The sequence below is a fragment of the Lepidochelys kempii genome, chromosome 3, assembly GCF_965140285.1.
Source record: "Lepidochelys kempii isolate rLepKem1 chromosome 3, rLepKem1.hap1, whole genome shotgun sequence".
Taxonomy (NCBI): domain Eukaryota; kingdom Metazoa; phylum Chordata; order Testudines; family Cheloniidae; genus Lepidochelys; species Lepidochelys kempii.
The window spans coordinates 18751767-18763810 of NC_136382.1; the positions used below are offsets into that span (position 1 = coordinate 18751767).

The 12044-nt window shown below is 42.8% G+C and overlaps 2 protein-coding genes across 17 annotated transcripts in view; one reads left to right on the forward strand and one right to left on the reverse strand.

Annotated features, from left to right (window-relative positions):
• Positions 1-3376, forward strand: part of ITSN2 (intersectin 2) — a 122055-nt gene extending 118679 nt beyond the window's left edge. For all 10 annotated transcript variants that reach the window (XM_073335823.2, XM_073335822.2, XM_073335827.2 and 7 more), the window contains one exon: positions 865-3376. In XM_073335823.2, the coding sequence (XP_073191924.1) occupies positions 865-1022 (158 nt within the window). In that variant the 3' untranslated portion in view covers positions 1023-3376. The remainder of the gene's footprint in view (positions 1-864) is intronic.
• FAM228B (family with sequence similarity 228 member B) overlaps positions 1900-12044 on the reverse strand; it is a 28581-nt gene continuing 18436 nt past the window's right edge. For 4 of the 7 annotated variants that reach the window (XR_012157904.1, XR_012157905.1, XR_012157903.1 and 1 more), the window contains 2 exons: positions 7343-8012; positions 6765-6835 (listed from right to left, as the gene is read on the reverse strand). Coding sequence is in view for 2 of the 7 variants with exons in the window: in XM_073335834.2 (XP_073191935.1) it covers positions 3642-3747; positions 5496-5640; positions 5757-5844; positions 6758-6835 (417 nt within the window). In the remaining 5 variants the exon portion in view is untranslated. Of the gene's footprint in view, positions 3748-5495; positions 5641-5756; positions 5845-6757; positions 6836-7338; positions 8013-12044 lie in introns of those variants that run through there. The other 3 variants (XM_073335834.2, XM_073335835.1, XR_012157902.2) reach the window with 3 other exon arrangements.

The following is a 12044-nucleotide window of genomic DNA, read 5'->3' on the forward strand; positions in this document are numbered from 1 at the left end:
ACTGATTCATTGTGAAAACTAGGGTAAGTCACTTAGCTTCTGTCTCCATTTGTAAAATGAGAATATTTGTATTTGAAAGGGATGGTATTAGAAATGAACTGATGTTTGTGAAGCATTTTGAGATCCTTAGATCAAAGACATAAGTGGAAAGTATCACTTCTAATATTTTTTAGCTCTGTGCTTCTAGAACTCTTATCTAGCAAAAAGTCCCTTTCATCTTCTAAGTTGTGCAGGATGGTTATACTGGCTGAGCAGTAGGCTTGTGCTTGCTGAGGTGTTACTCTTTAGTATCGTTCTCTTACTTCCTATGACTGGGAGTTACTACACCCATAAAAATTCAAGCTTTATATGATAAATACATTAACAGTAATGGGAACAACTGAATTGCCTAACATAAGAACGTAAGAATGGCCATATTGGGTCAGACCAATGGTCCATCTAGCTCAATATTCTGTCTCCAACAGTGGCCAGTGCCAGATACATCAGAGGGATTGAACAGAACAGGGCAATTATCAAGTGATCCATACCCTGTTTTCCAGTCCCAGCTTCTGGCAGTCCTAGGCTTAGGGGCTCCCAGAACATGAGGTAATCTAAACTAATCTAGTCTACTATGGGAAGTAGTCATGGCTAGGGGATTCCAAGGAAAGTGCACTAGGCACTTTGAGAAACTCTTGAGCACTAGATGATGATCCAAGAAGTCCTTCTCAGCTCTGACATCTGTGATAGGTGTCCATTTCTCTTTATATTACATAGAGCTATTAAGCCATTCTAAATGCTTGTCTAATGTTAGTGCTTGCCTTGTTTGCTCAGGTTTTCTAATCTAAGATTTATAGCTAATGCTGTTCACTTACATTTGTTCAACAGATTTCTTGGGTCGTACTGAAGTTCCAGTAGCAAAAATCAGAACAGAACAGGAGAGCAAGGGACCTGCAACTAAACGTTTACTGCTGCATGAGGTTCCAACCGGGGAGGTTTGGGTCCGCTTTGATTTGCAGCTCTTTGAGCAGAAAACACTCCTTTAAGAAAATATTTTTATTTTAAAAGACAAAGCTGACAGCTTGGCCACCTCCACCAGAGCTGAAAGCATTTTACAACTCATTCATCGCTCCAAGCCAGTTACTGAGCAAGAATTCCTGTTGCATCATCACTCTTCCTAATTATCCGTTGTATATGATTTCTTTGCTGAGTCTTAAATTGCTGGTGATCTATGCAAATGCAAAATTTACTGTATATAAGATACTGTAGCTCAGTGCCTTTTTTTTATTATTAATATCGACATTTTTGTTGTGTTCAGATGCCAATGTTTCTGTTTTCAGGGCCATAAAAAGTATTAAATAGTATTTTGGCATCAAAATGTATGTATATATAATGTTACCACTTAGTATAGACTGAGGAATGGTTTAGTTGAAGGCTAGAATCATTCCATTTGAAATCTGAAAAGTGATATCCACTGGAATATTCCCTTCTCAGGGTGTTAATTATAGGGATTAAATGCTGAAGCCTTCGCATTTGCGGAGGCTCTAAAATGCTGTATGTTCTATAAAAAAAAAAAAAATCAAATGCAGTTCTTTACTTGAAACAGTTCTGCACTGAATAAGAAATTGCAACTTGATTTTTCTTTCTGGTTCGGTTGTATTAATCACTTCTGGCAGAGACAATGTGGTTAAAAAGAGTAAGTAGAAAAAATGATTTATTTTAAATACTGTGTGTGACCTACAATAATGTGGAAGAATATTTTTCAACTTTTAATTTTCCTAAATTATTTGTGTAAAATTACTTGGTTTTGCAGATCTCCGTGGGATGTGTATCTTAATGCTTTGTCATTGCCAACATGTACATACAGAGTGAAAAATATAAGTTTATTAATGTAATTTGTCTACATATATTTACTGATGCATATTGATTTTAAAAAAATATATTTTATTGTACAGGTGAATGGGAAATAATGGAAAGTAACTTACAAGGACTAAATTCAAGGAAAGACTATTAAAATGTAAATTTTGTTTGCCATGGGAACTGCTAGTCCAGTAGGGGTTTGTAGAACTGAAATTTGTTGCAAGCAAAATCTTCCTCCCCACATGAAAATCAGGACTGGTAAAAGGGGGTTTGTTTTTCAAAGTGTTTGACAAATAGTAACCATGTTATTGCATCCTGAATTTGCCTTGTGGACCTTTAAGCATTGCATTCAATTCCAGACAATGAATGAATTTGTATCCCACAGGTGCTACAATACCTAATAATGCCTAACAGAGTTTCAAACCTGATTACCAGCCTGAATACCCTTTCTTTGCTGGACTTAAGTCAGACCTAAGTTTTTAAGTCAGACTTAAGTTTTAACAGTTTTCTGTGGTTCAATTTTTCTAGTCCTAAATAATAAAAAAAAAATCTTGGCAGCTTTTGAGAGATTGTGTCTATCTAATTGATGGGAATCATGTTTGTTTTATACATCTTAAGGGGACAGCATTTTGTTGTGAGAAAATAAGGTGTGATTGCCAAACCTTTGCATTTTGTATTTAATTGCAGCCTACCCCTAGTGAGACAGGGGTAATGGCCCAATATTTTAAAGGTTTTGAAACTATTCAATTTGTAGAATATTGGCAGAAGTGAATACAGCTGGAATTGTAAGTACTGGTCTTCCAGAAATATGTGCCTTCTATTTCCATGCCTGGTGGTGGATAACTCAATCTTTCTAGGACCATTTGTTGCTAAAAGTCATCTCAGTTTGTGCACCTTATAAGTGTCCAGCAGAAAGTCTTTCAAAAGTGGCGTGATATTAGTAAGCAAACTTTATTTTATACTTCAGACGCATATGTTTGTTTTCACTTACAAAGTTTTAACAGTGAAGTAAATACCAGTTCAAACAGTTCCTTGAGAATGTTGTTTAACTACTACAGAAGCTACAGTTACCTGTCCCCCATCAAACTGAGGATGGCTGGCCAGGGGCACTTTGAGTTGCTCGTTATTCAGACAGGGGATTTGTTTTTGAGGTTCTCAAGGTGCCCCATCCTCAGAGTTCTGGCCTTCTGAAAAATAAACAAGATCTGGAACTAGTAAGTGAATGTTGATCTCCTTCAAGGTCATGAAAAGGACAACCCAGGGACCTGCTTTCCCTAACACGTTTTCACTGCACATTTTGATATCTGAAGTAAATCAGACCAGGAGTCGTAACAGACCACCTTATGTAGTAATGTGCAGATTCTAGAAATGTTTTTTCCTGTCTTGCTTGTTGTCTGTGTAGTTAGGCAGTCTCTGGGATTGTTAAAAAGACAGGCTATATAATGGCTGGGAAGGTAGGGAAAATGTTGGTGATTTATTTCTCTTTTCAATGCAAACGTTTCACAGCATTGCAATAAACTTCAGTGTTTTAGCATTGTCATCTGTCTCTATGCAGTGACATTTTAAAATGAAGCTCCTGCCATTTTACCTTTCTCAGATTTTTCGTCTGTACAGTATGGTTACTGGGGCTGGAAATCCACGTAGCGCAGAGTATTTTGCATTTTTTTGGGTTCTGTACTGTTATGCAATTGGCACTTCAGAAAGGAATGGTTAGCAACACGGTTTTATTGCATTTCATCAAGATAACTGGCAAGTGGTCAGTTCCTTTGCAGAAGTTCCTGGGCACACATCCCAAATCTAACTTTCTAGTAGATATACATCTCCTCTTTCCAAAGGGTGGGAGGACACGTGCGGTCAGCCCAGGCCTTGAAGTCCATGGTGCCAGCATTATGGTTTCTCTTCACACTTCGCCTTTAACAGAAATCAGATTGGTAACAGCCATTAACATTTTGTCACATACAAATGATTGCTCCAAATCAACAGTGCTTTGTGCTCCAGATCAACAGTGCTTCTGCTCCAGCTATTTACTGCACTGAGTCATTCTGGTAAATGTTCTCTTAACAGGAAAATTGGATACAGTGAATGAACCTGCCACTACCCACACATTCTTTCTAAACAGGATGCTGGAATAAGGCGTAGGTACAGTAACAGCCCATAGGACCGAGAGCGTGAACTGATGGGAGAAGTGCTGTGCTGCCCAGCCCAGTACCCAAGTCTCTATGGCCAGAGGAAGGTGACACTATCCCTAAATCAAAGGAAGTGAGGAGGGAAGAAGGGATGGGTGGCAGAGAACTGGGGAGAAGGCAGAAAAAGTGAGGAGTGGAAAGCAAACAGCGCAGAAACCAATCAAGTGAGATGCAGCAAGGGCTGAGCCTACATGAGAGTGTCACACAGGGAGGGGCTCCAGCCCAAAGAGGGTGGGGGAAGCCATTGTCCTAAAGGTTGCCCATGCAGACCCACACAGAGACCAGGAATAAAACCTCTCACTTGGTTCAGCTTTGCTATCATTGCACATAAGGGGCAGGTCTTTCCTTAAGAGGCCTGTGGTGAACCAGCACCAAGAGGGAGCTTCAAGAACTGAGTCAGAACCCTTCCTAAAAACTTCCTTTTCCACATATCTCAGCAGCTGTGCTGATCCACTCCCTTCTCCAGCACAAGGCTCCTCCCATGCTCTGCCAGCCCATGGAAGACTCTGTACTGATTCCCAGCCCACAGACTGGGAGCACTAAACTGTGGCATGATGAAGTTGGCATCCACCTCCTAGTATCTCAACACCCTTCTGCAGCCTGAGCTAGAATCCTAGAGGACACCCAGGTTCCACACCTCCTCCCGCTCAGGGTTAGCATTATTTGCTTTGGCCAGCACGTGCACCCATTACAAAGTTTTCAACGGATTATAGTTGAACTGTAATAATTCTCTTTGTTTTGCATCTTTCACTACAAAGACACTTATCAGCTGAACTTTAAACCATCTCCCCGCTTATGGCATTTTAAGCGTAACTGATGCTTTTCCTAGAGTGCCTGTGATATATTCTTAAAGCCTCCTGGCTCTGTGATGTAGTCTGTTAGTGCAGGATACCCTCACTGGGGACACAAGGGACAATGCATGGTTGGGGATGGGGGGTGCCAGAAGCAAAAACCTCAAAACTGTCAACATAATGATCAAATGTAAAACAAGCTGAGTGAGCAGCTGTAAATCAGACGCTTTGCTTTGCTCACGGAGGCCTGACGCTAGTCACAGCAGCAAAACTCTAGTTCTTTTAAGAGCTTTCAGACACATCCAGATGAAATCCTCATCTGACTGTGCATCCTCCGCTATCCTGAAGAGGCTAAATTGTAGGGTTGGCCTCCAGGCCTGGCCCAGAGCAATGTAAGAAATGACTCAGCATAACCCATCTCTGGTTCAGCGCTGCCAGGTGGGGCCATATGGAGAACCCTGCTGTTCCCACGCCACACTTGTTATGTAGATTCACACACCCCTTACTTCTCCAGGAGGCAATCCAGCCCCTTTCACCAGCACTAAATTCACACAAAACATACAGAAATAAGCAGACTCCTCCAGTAAAACCACCTGAATTTGCCCTTCCAAGTACTTTGCTCTATGACCAGACAGGGCTGGGGGTTCTTTTATTGTCACTCAGCAGATTTGTTGGACTTTACCTCTTCCTCTGATGAATCTCACTTTCTATGTATCCTGGGGGTATTTTCAGCCACTCAGCGGCATCCATCGTTTGCCGGCCTAAAGGAAGCAATGGCAACTTTGCCTTATATAGGTCGTTCATTTCTTTGGCTGAGTATATTCTTCCTGTGGGGAGTTGAACAATACCGAATGTGAACAGCAGCACTACTGCTAGCCAGAATGGCTCTCGTCAGTGTGTGAAACGCTTCCGCGAATTGAAGAATAGGGATGATATTAAGTACCTGTCTCACATTGCTGGATAAGCCCACCCTCAAGAAATCTTCCTTGTACCTCTTTTAACAGCGGATCGTGTAAAGGTGGAGTTGACACCTGTAATAAATGCAGTATTTCATACCCTGGCACCAAGAGAAGCACTTTAATTTGAGGGGTTTGGAGTGGCACAGACAAAAGTTACATCTCAAAACACCCTGTGAGTAGGGAGGTGTCATTAGCTCTACTTTATGGATGGGAAACTGAGACACAAACCAGTTAATAACCTGTTTTTCAGAGGTGTTAAGCAACCCAGCAATGCCATGGCAAATTGAGAAGACAGACAAAGCCTCAGTCTCCTGCGCTAAGCACCCTCTCATTACCTCTCCCATGTTCCAGGTGCTGTACACAAGTATGGCAGAGTCTTTACAGGCTGCCCAAAGCATTAGAAATGGGGGTGCTGCTATTGGACCCACTAACAGTATCCATATCTGTAGGCTACAGTCAACTACATCTGGAGCAATCAGGCTTTCTCTAGGAAATTAAATTCCCACCAGAAACAAGCCACATGAAATGTAGGATTATTCATCCAGCAAGTCAGCCCAACAAGATTCAGTATTACGTACAAAACATGCCTAGCCTACTGTGAGACACACCAAGCCTTAATCAAAAGACTTTAGCCCAGGTGACCTTTGTAAATTTGAGTACCATAAAAAAATAACCTTAAATAACCTATTTAAACTCACCCAGCTGACTACTGAGTTTAGTATGGAAGGAACAGGGAATTGCTCTCCTGCTTCCACTAAAATCAACTGTCAAATTCTCCTTGACTTCAACGGCAGCAGGACTGGGACCCAGTTTTGTAAACTAATGCAAGTGGAAACACCCTGAGCCAAACTGAATGACCATCTTGAGTATCACCAACCCTAAGAGCAACAAATCAGTAACAGCATGCGCTGGCTGCCTCATTAGCCATTAGACTTTTCTTGATCAGAGGGTGTACCTAAAGCCAAAAAGCAGCACTCGGCTGTACCTTCAAATAGGTGGGATGTGTATTCAGGAAGAGAGGGTCATACTCTGAAGCATCATAATCTTCCAAAGCCACCTTGCCCTGTGTGGGAAGCAAGCCATAGCTCAGGTCATGGTGCAGTGGCTGGAGTGTAGCAGGGCTGAGGCCTAGCTAGCACAGGTTACATGTACATTTACAGTGTCCTGTGGCTGGAGGAGTCTGTTATTGATGCAGCTCTAACTCCTCAGCAGCAGTTTCATGCCATCCCTTGCTTTGTATTTAATATTGATATCATAGTAGTGCATGGAGGCCTCAGATCAGGCTCAGCATTGTGCTAGGTGCTGTACAAACACGTACCCAGTGATGTGCCTGCCCTGGAGAGTTTACAGTCTTAATGGCTAATCCCACGTGGAAGCACAGGCATAGTTTATGACGTCTCTGCTACTCTCTAAAGCATTGGTGCACAAGCCCCTCCATGTCCCTGCCACGCTGTTGTGAAGTGCAGCAGAGCTCCCCTCCCCCCAGGCCTAACTCAGCAGTCCAGCCGGAGATGGAAGTGACATCCACCGCTGCTGAAGAGCTGAGAGGTTTGAAAAAATGGATACCGGCCTGGTGCAGCTGAGCAGACCCTTGTCTTCAGCCAACTGTGGCCTGATGGAAGCAGAGCTGCTTCTATCTTCGGGCCATGACTGGCCATGTCGCCATTCATCCGCTACCCATGGCTTTGGCTGTGGGACTGGCGGGAAGGGGGGAGGTGAAAGAGTGGGGAGTCAGAGGAAGGCTGGCTGGCGGGATGGGATGGGATGGGGGGAAGGAGAGGTGGAGATTGGAGAACCAATGGAGGGACAGGGAGAGGGGGAAATGTTGGCAGAGTCAGAGGGGGGAGGGAGGAGCAAAGCTGTGGGGAGAGAGCTGGCAGAGATCTGGGGAGAGGGAAAGACTGAGATGGGGGCACTTGGAAGGTCAGGGAGGGGAGAGACCGGAGGAAGAGAGGGGGAGGCTGGATGAAAGGGGGGAAGGGAGCGAGTGACTGATAGAAAGGAGGGAGAACAGAGGGATGGAACGGGCAAGAGGCAGGGACAAGTGGTGGGGGGGAAGAGGAGAGTGATAGAAGAGTGAAAGGGAAGGGAGGAAGCATGCGTGGGGTGCGAGAGGGCGGGGGAGCCTGGAGGAAGAAGTGGGAGAATGGAGGGAGATTGATGGAGATGGAGAGAGGCATCGGGTTGATGACAGAGGGGCAGTGAGGTGGGGCAGCAGGGGGGCCAGGAGAAGGGAAAGGCTAATGGCAGGGAGAGAAGGAGAAAAAGGCAGGAAGAAAGAAATGGACAAAAAGGGAGAAAACATCAGAACAAGAAAGCTTTAAGGTGAGCCAGCATCAGGGATTTTATCTACACCACAGAAATGTCTCAGTCCCTCAAAGTGATTCAAAAATGGACACAGTGAATGCAAATTAATGCCCCACTGCTCATACAGGGCCATGCACTCAGGTAACCAAGAATAGGGGATTTTAGAGGGTTCACAGCCACAGGTTGTAGAGTAGGGCTGAAGTCCCCAAATTCATGATACAAGAGGGGAGCTGGGCTTTTCACTGTGGAAAATGTGCCATGGATTCCCTGAGAACTAAAAGGAAGTGGTGAAACCAGCCGGCAGGGTCATGATATGTTGGCAGGTTATTTACATCATCTTAGCCAGAGCAATGGCTCAGGGGCCTCAGCTTTTCCACCACACTTGGTATTTCCCTTCCAAGGATCTCAGTGTTTTTACAAGACTCACACCCCCCACAAGGTAAAGCAGGTTATATAAGCCTCACTCCACCCACCACAGCCAGGCAGCCCCCTCTATAGCACAGTTTATAGGCATGGAGAATACTATACATAGCTGAAACTGTAGGGTGGAATTGCCTCACTTGGAATCTGGCTAAGTCACACTAGCTTTTATGAAAAAGGCCATGGTATCTTTAACAATCACAAGTGGCCAGGGTCTCATTCAGCAGCATGGCAATGGAGCTATAAGGACTCAGCAAGAAGAGTGCCACCAACCAAGTAATAAACACCACTTCCTGCAGCACTTGGGTGTTCCGTGGAGGAGTCCCATCCAAGTAGTGACCCAGCCCAGTTTGTGAGATCCTACTGGATCACATTCTGAGGTTGGCTGGCTGCAGACCTGAATATCGTATCTGCAGTATATCCTGAACCCAGAGGTTCTGAATCCCATGCCTTCAGTGAAAAGTCTGACCAAGCCCTTCATCCTTCCAAAATAAATAAATGGAGTTCCATGCTGTTTACTGTGTGGGATGTTCTGATTAAACCGTAGAAACGGAGGTTCTGTTTGCTCTGTGTGGACTTTTAAAGCTTCCATGTCACTTTTCATATGTATCTCAAACTCTATGACCAAAGTTTCACTACTGTAGCACAGTGTGCCTATTGCCTACTGCTCTCACACCCAGCTGGCTGCATTACCATGATGCTGTATGGGTAGAGCTCCTAAAAAACTTGTTTCCTTTGACTGAAAAGACATTTTATAAGTGTAAATGATTATTTCACCAGTGGTAGATGAAGTGACTGTTCTAACTGTTTTGTGCATCCAAGTTACGTAGGAAGGATGACTGGAAGGAACCCCCTAGATCATAAATTCCAGTATCCTGCTGTACAAGCAACCCGGTCATTTAATCCTGTTCATAAACTTCTCAAGCTGTGTCTTAATACTCATTGTTTGCCCCCACTACCCCTATTGGGAGGCTGCACCAGAACCTTCCTCCTCTGATGGTTAGACACCTTCTTCTAATTTCCAGCCTAAGTTTACTCATGGCCAGTTTATATCTGTTTGTTCTTGTGTCAACACTTTCCTTTATCTTAAATAGGTCTTTAACCTCCCTGGCATTTACCCACTTGATGTATTTATAGAGAGCAATCATATCCCCTCTGAGCCCTCATTTTGCTAGTCTAGATAAGCTAATCTCTTTTAGTCTCCTCTCATAAAGTATGCTCCCCATTCCCCTGATCATCCTAGGACTCCTTCTCTGCACCTATTCAAACTTATCTTTCTTGAACATGAGTGACCAGCCCTATACACATTATTCCAGACGAGAGTTTACCAATGCCTTGTACAATGCCATTAATATGGCTCTCTCTCTCTACTGGATTGCATTTTCCTTTCTTATGGCCACATTACGTTGGTGGCTCGTAGTCATCCTGTGACTGACTAATACACTCAGGTCTTTCTCTGCCTCTGTTGTTTCTAACTGATGAGGCCCCAATTTACAGCAGAAATTCTTATAGTCTCTAAATGCATTACATTGAACTTTGTACTTTTTAATTTCATCCCATTTCTATTACTCTGGTGATCTAGGTCATCCAATTCTTCCTGTACAATTTTGCAATACTCCTCTGTATTGACAATGCTTCCCAACTTTGTGGCATCAGCAAATTTCATTAGCGCACTCCTACTTCTTGTGCCAAGGTCATTAAAGCAAATATTAAACAAGATCGGTCTCAAGACCCACTGATGCTTGAGGAACTCTACTAGTAACCTCCCTCCGACCCAGTAGTTCTCCATGGCACGTGCACATCTTGAATACTGCATGCAGATGTGGTTACCCATCTCAAAAATATATATTGGAATTGGAAAAGATTCAGAAAAGGGCAACAAAAATGATTAGGGGTATGGAACAGCTTCCCTATTAGGAGAGATTAATAAAACTGGGACTTTTCATCTCGGAAAAGAGACTATTAAGGGGAGATATGATAGAGGTCTATAAAACGATGACTGGTGTGGAGAAAGTAAAAAAGAAAGTGTTATTTATTCCTTCTCATAACACAAGAACTAGGGGTCACCAAATGAAATAAATAGGCAGCAGGTTTAAAACAAACAAAAGGAAGTATTTTTTCACACAACTCACAGTCAGTCTGTGGAAGTTGCCAGAGGATGTTGTGAAGGCCAAGACAGGGTTCAAAAAAGAACTAGATGAGTTCATGGAGGATAGGTCCATCAATGGCTATTAGCCACGATGGGCAGGGATGGTGTCCCTAGTCTCTGTTTGCCAGAGGCTGGGAATGGGTGACAGAGGATGGATCACTTGATGATTACCTGTTCTATTCATTCCCTCCGGGGCTCCTGGCATTGGCCACTGTCGGAAGACAGGATATTGGGCTAGATGGTCTCCTTTCAGCCCAACCCATTGTTACCTCATTTTAGCCAGTTCCTTACCCATGTAGTATGCATCAAATGCTCTCCTGAAGACCAGACAGATTAGAGCTACTGCATGTCCTTGCTCTTTTAAAATAATTTATCTTACACAAGAAAGATATCTAGTTAGTGTGCACATCCTATCTTTGGGAAAACCATGTTGAATTTTATTCCATTTACCTCCATATCTTTAATTACTCTTTCCTTCAGAATTTGTTCTAAAACCTTGCATACTTATTGAGGTCAGACTAACTGGTCTATAGTTGACAATTTTCCCTTTTCGCCCTTTCTTTAATATAAGTATTACATATGCTATTCTCCAGTCATATGGTACCATCCCAGATTTGATAGGTTTATTAAAAATCCTCGCTATCAGATTAGCAATCTCATGTGCCAGTTTTTTTAAGTATTCTGGGATGGAGATTATCCAATTCCTCTGATATGAGCGCAGTAAACTCTTATGAGTTTTGCTTTCATCTCTCATGTGTTAATTTCCATTTCTATACACTTATTCCCATCAGCCATTCTACCTTATGGCTCTATATTATCATTTGGTGCCATATGTGTATTATCCTTAATCTCCACCCTATCCTCGCTGCACAGAGGCCCCATTTCTTCCTCTCTTGTTCTCTTTTCATTTCTATGTCCGAAGAATCTTTCATTATTTGTATTAATTCCTTTAGCAAGCTCTAACTCAGCTTGCTTTTTGGCTATTCTCACTTTATCCCTACACTTTGATCAGCAAGACATAAGTTTCTTTTTTGATCAATCCTGTCTTCATTCTTTTTAGGGTCTTTGCTTACTCTTAATATCCTTTTTGAGGTGATTACTCATCCAGTTAGGTCTGGAGTGCTGCCCTACATGTTTTTTCCCCTTGCTTGGAACTCAAATTCCAAATAGTTTTTGCACCTTTGACTTTAAGAAAGTCCAAGCCTTCTCCATATTTAAATCCTGAGCTCTTCAGTCCAGTTGACTTTACTAATTATGTTTCTTAAAGTCTCTTGAGAAACCTTAGTTACTGACCTGTTTTTGATGATCCTTCCTTTTAATTTAAACTGACTTAATTTGTGATCACTTGATCCAAGGTTATATTCTACAGCCAACTCTTCTATGATGTTCTCAGTAC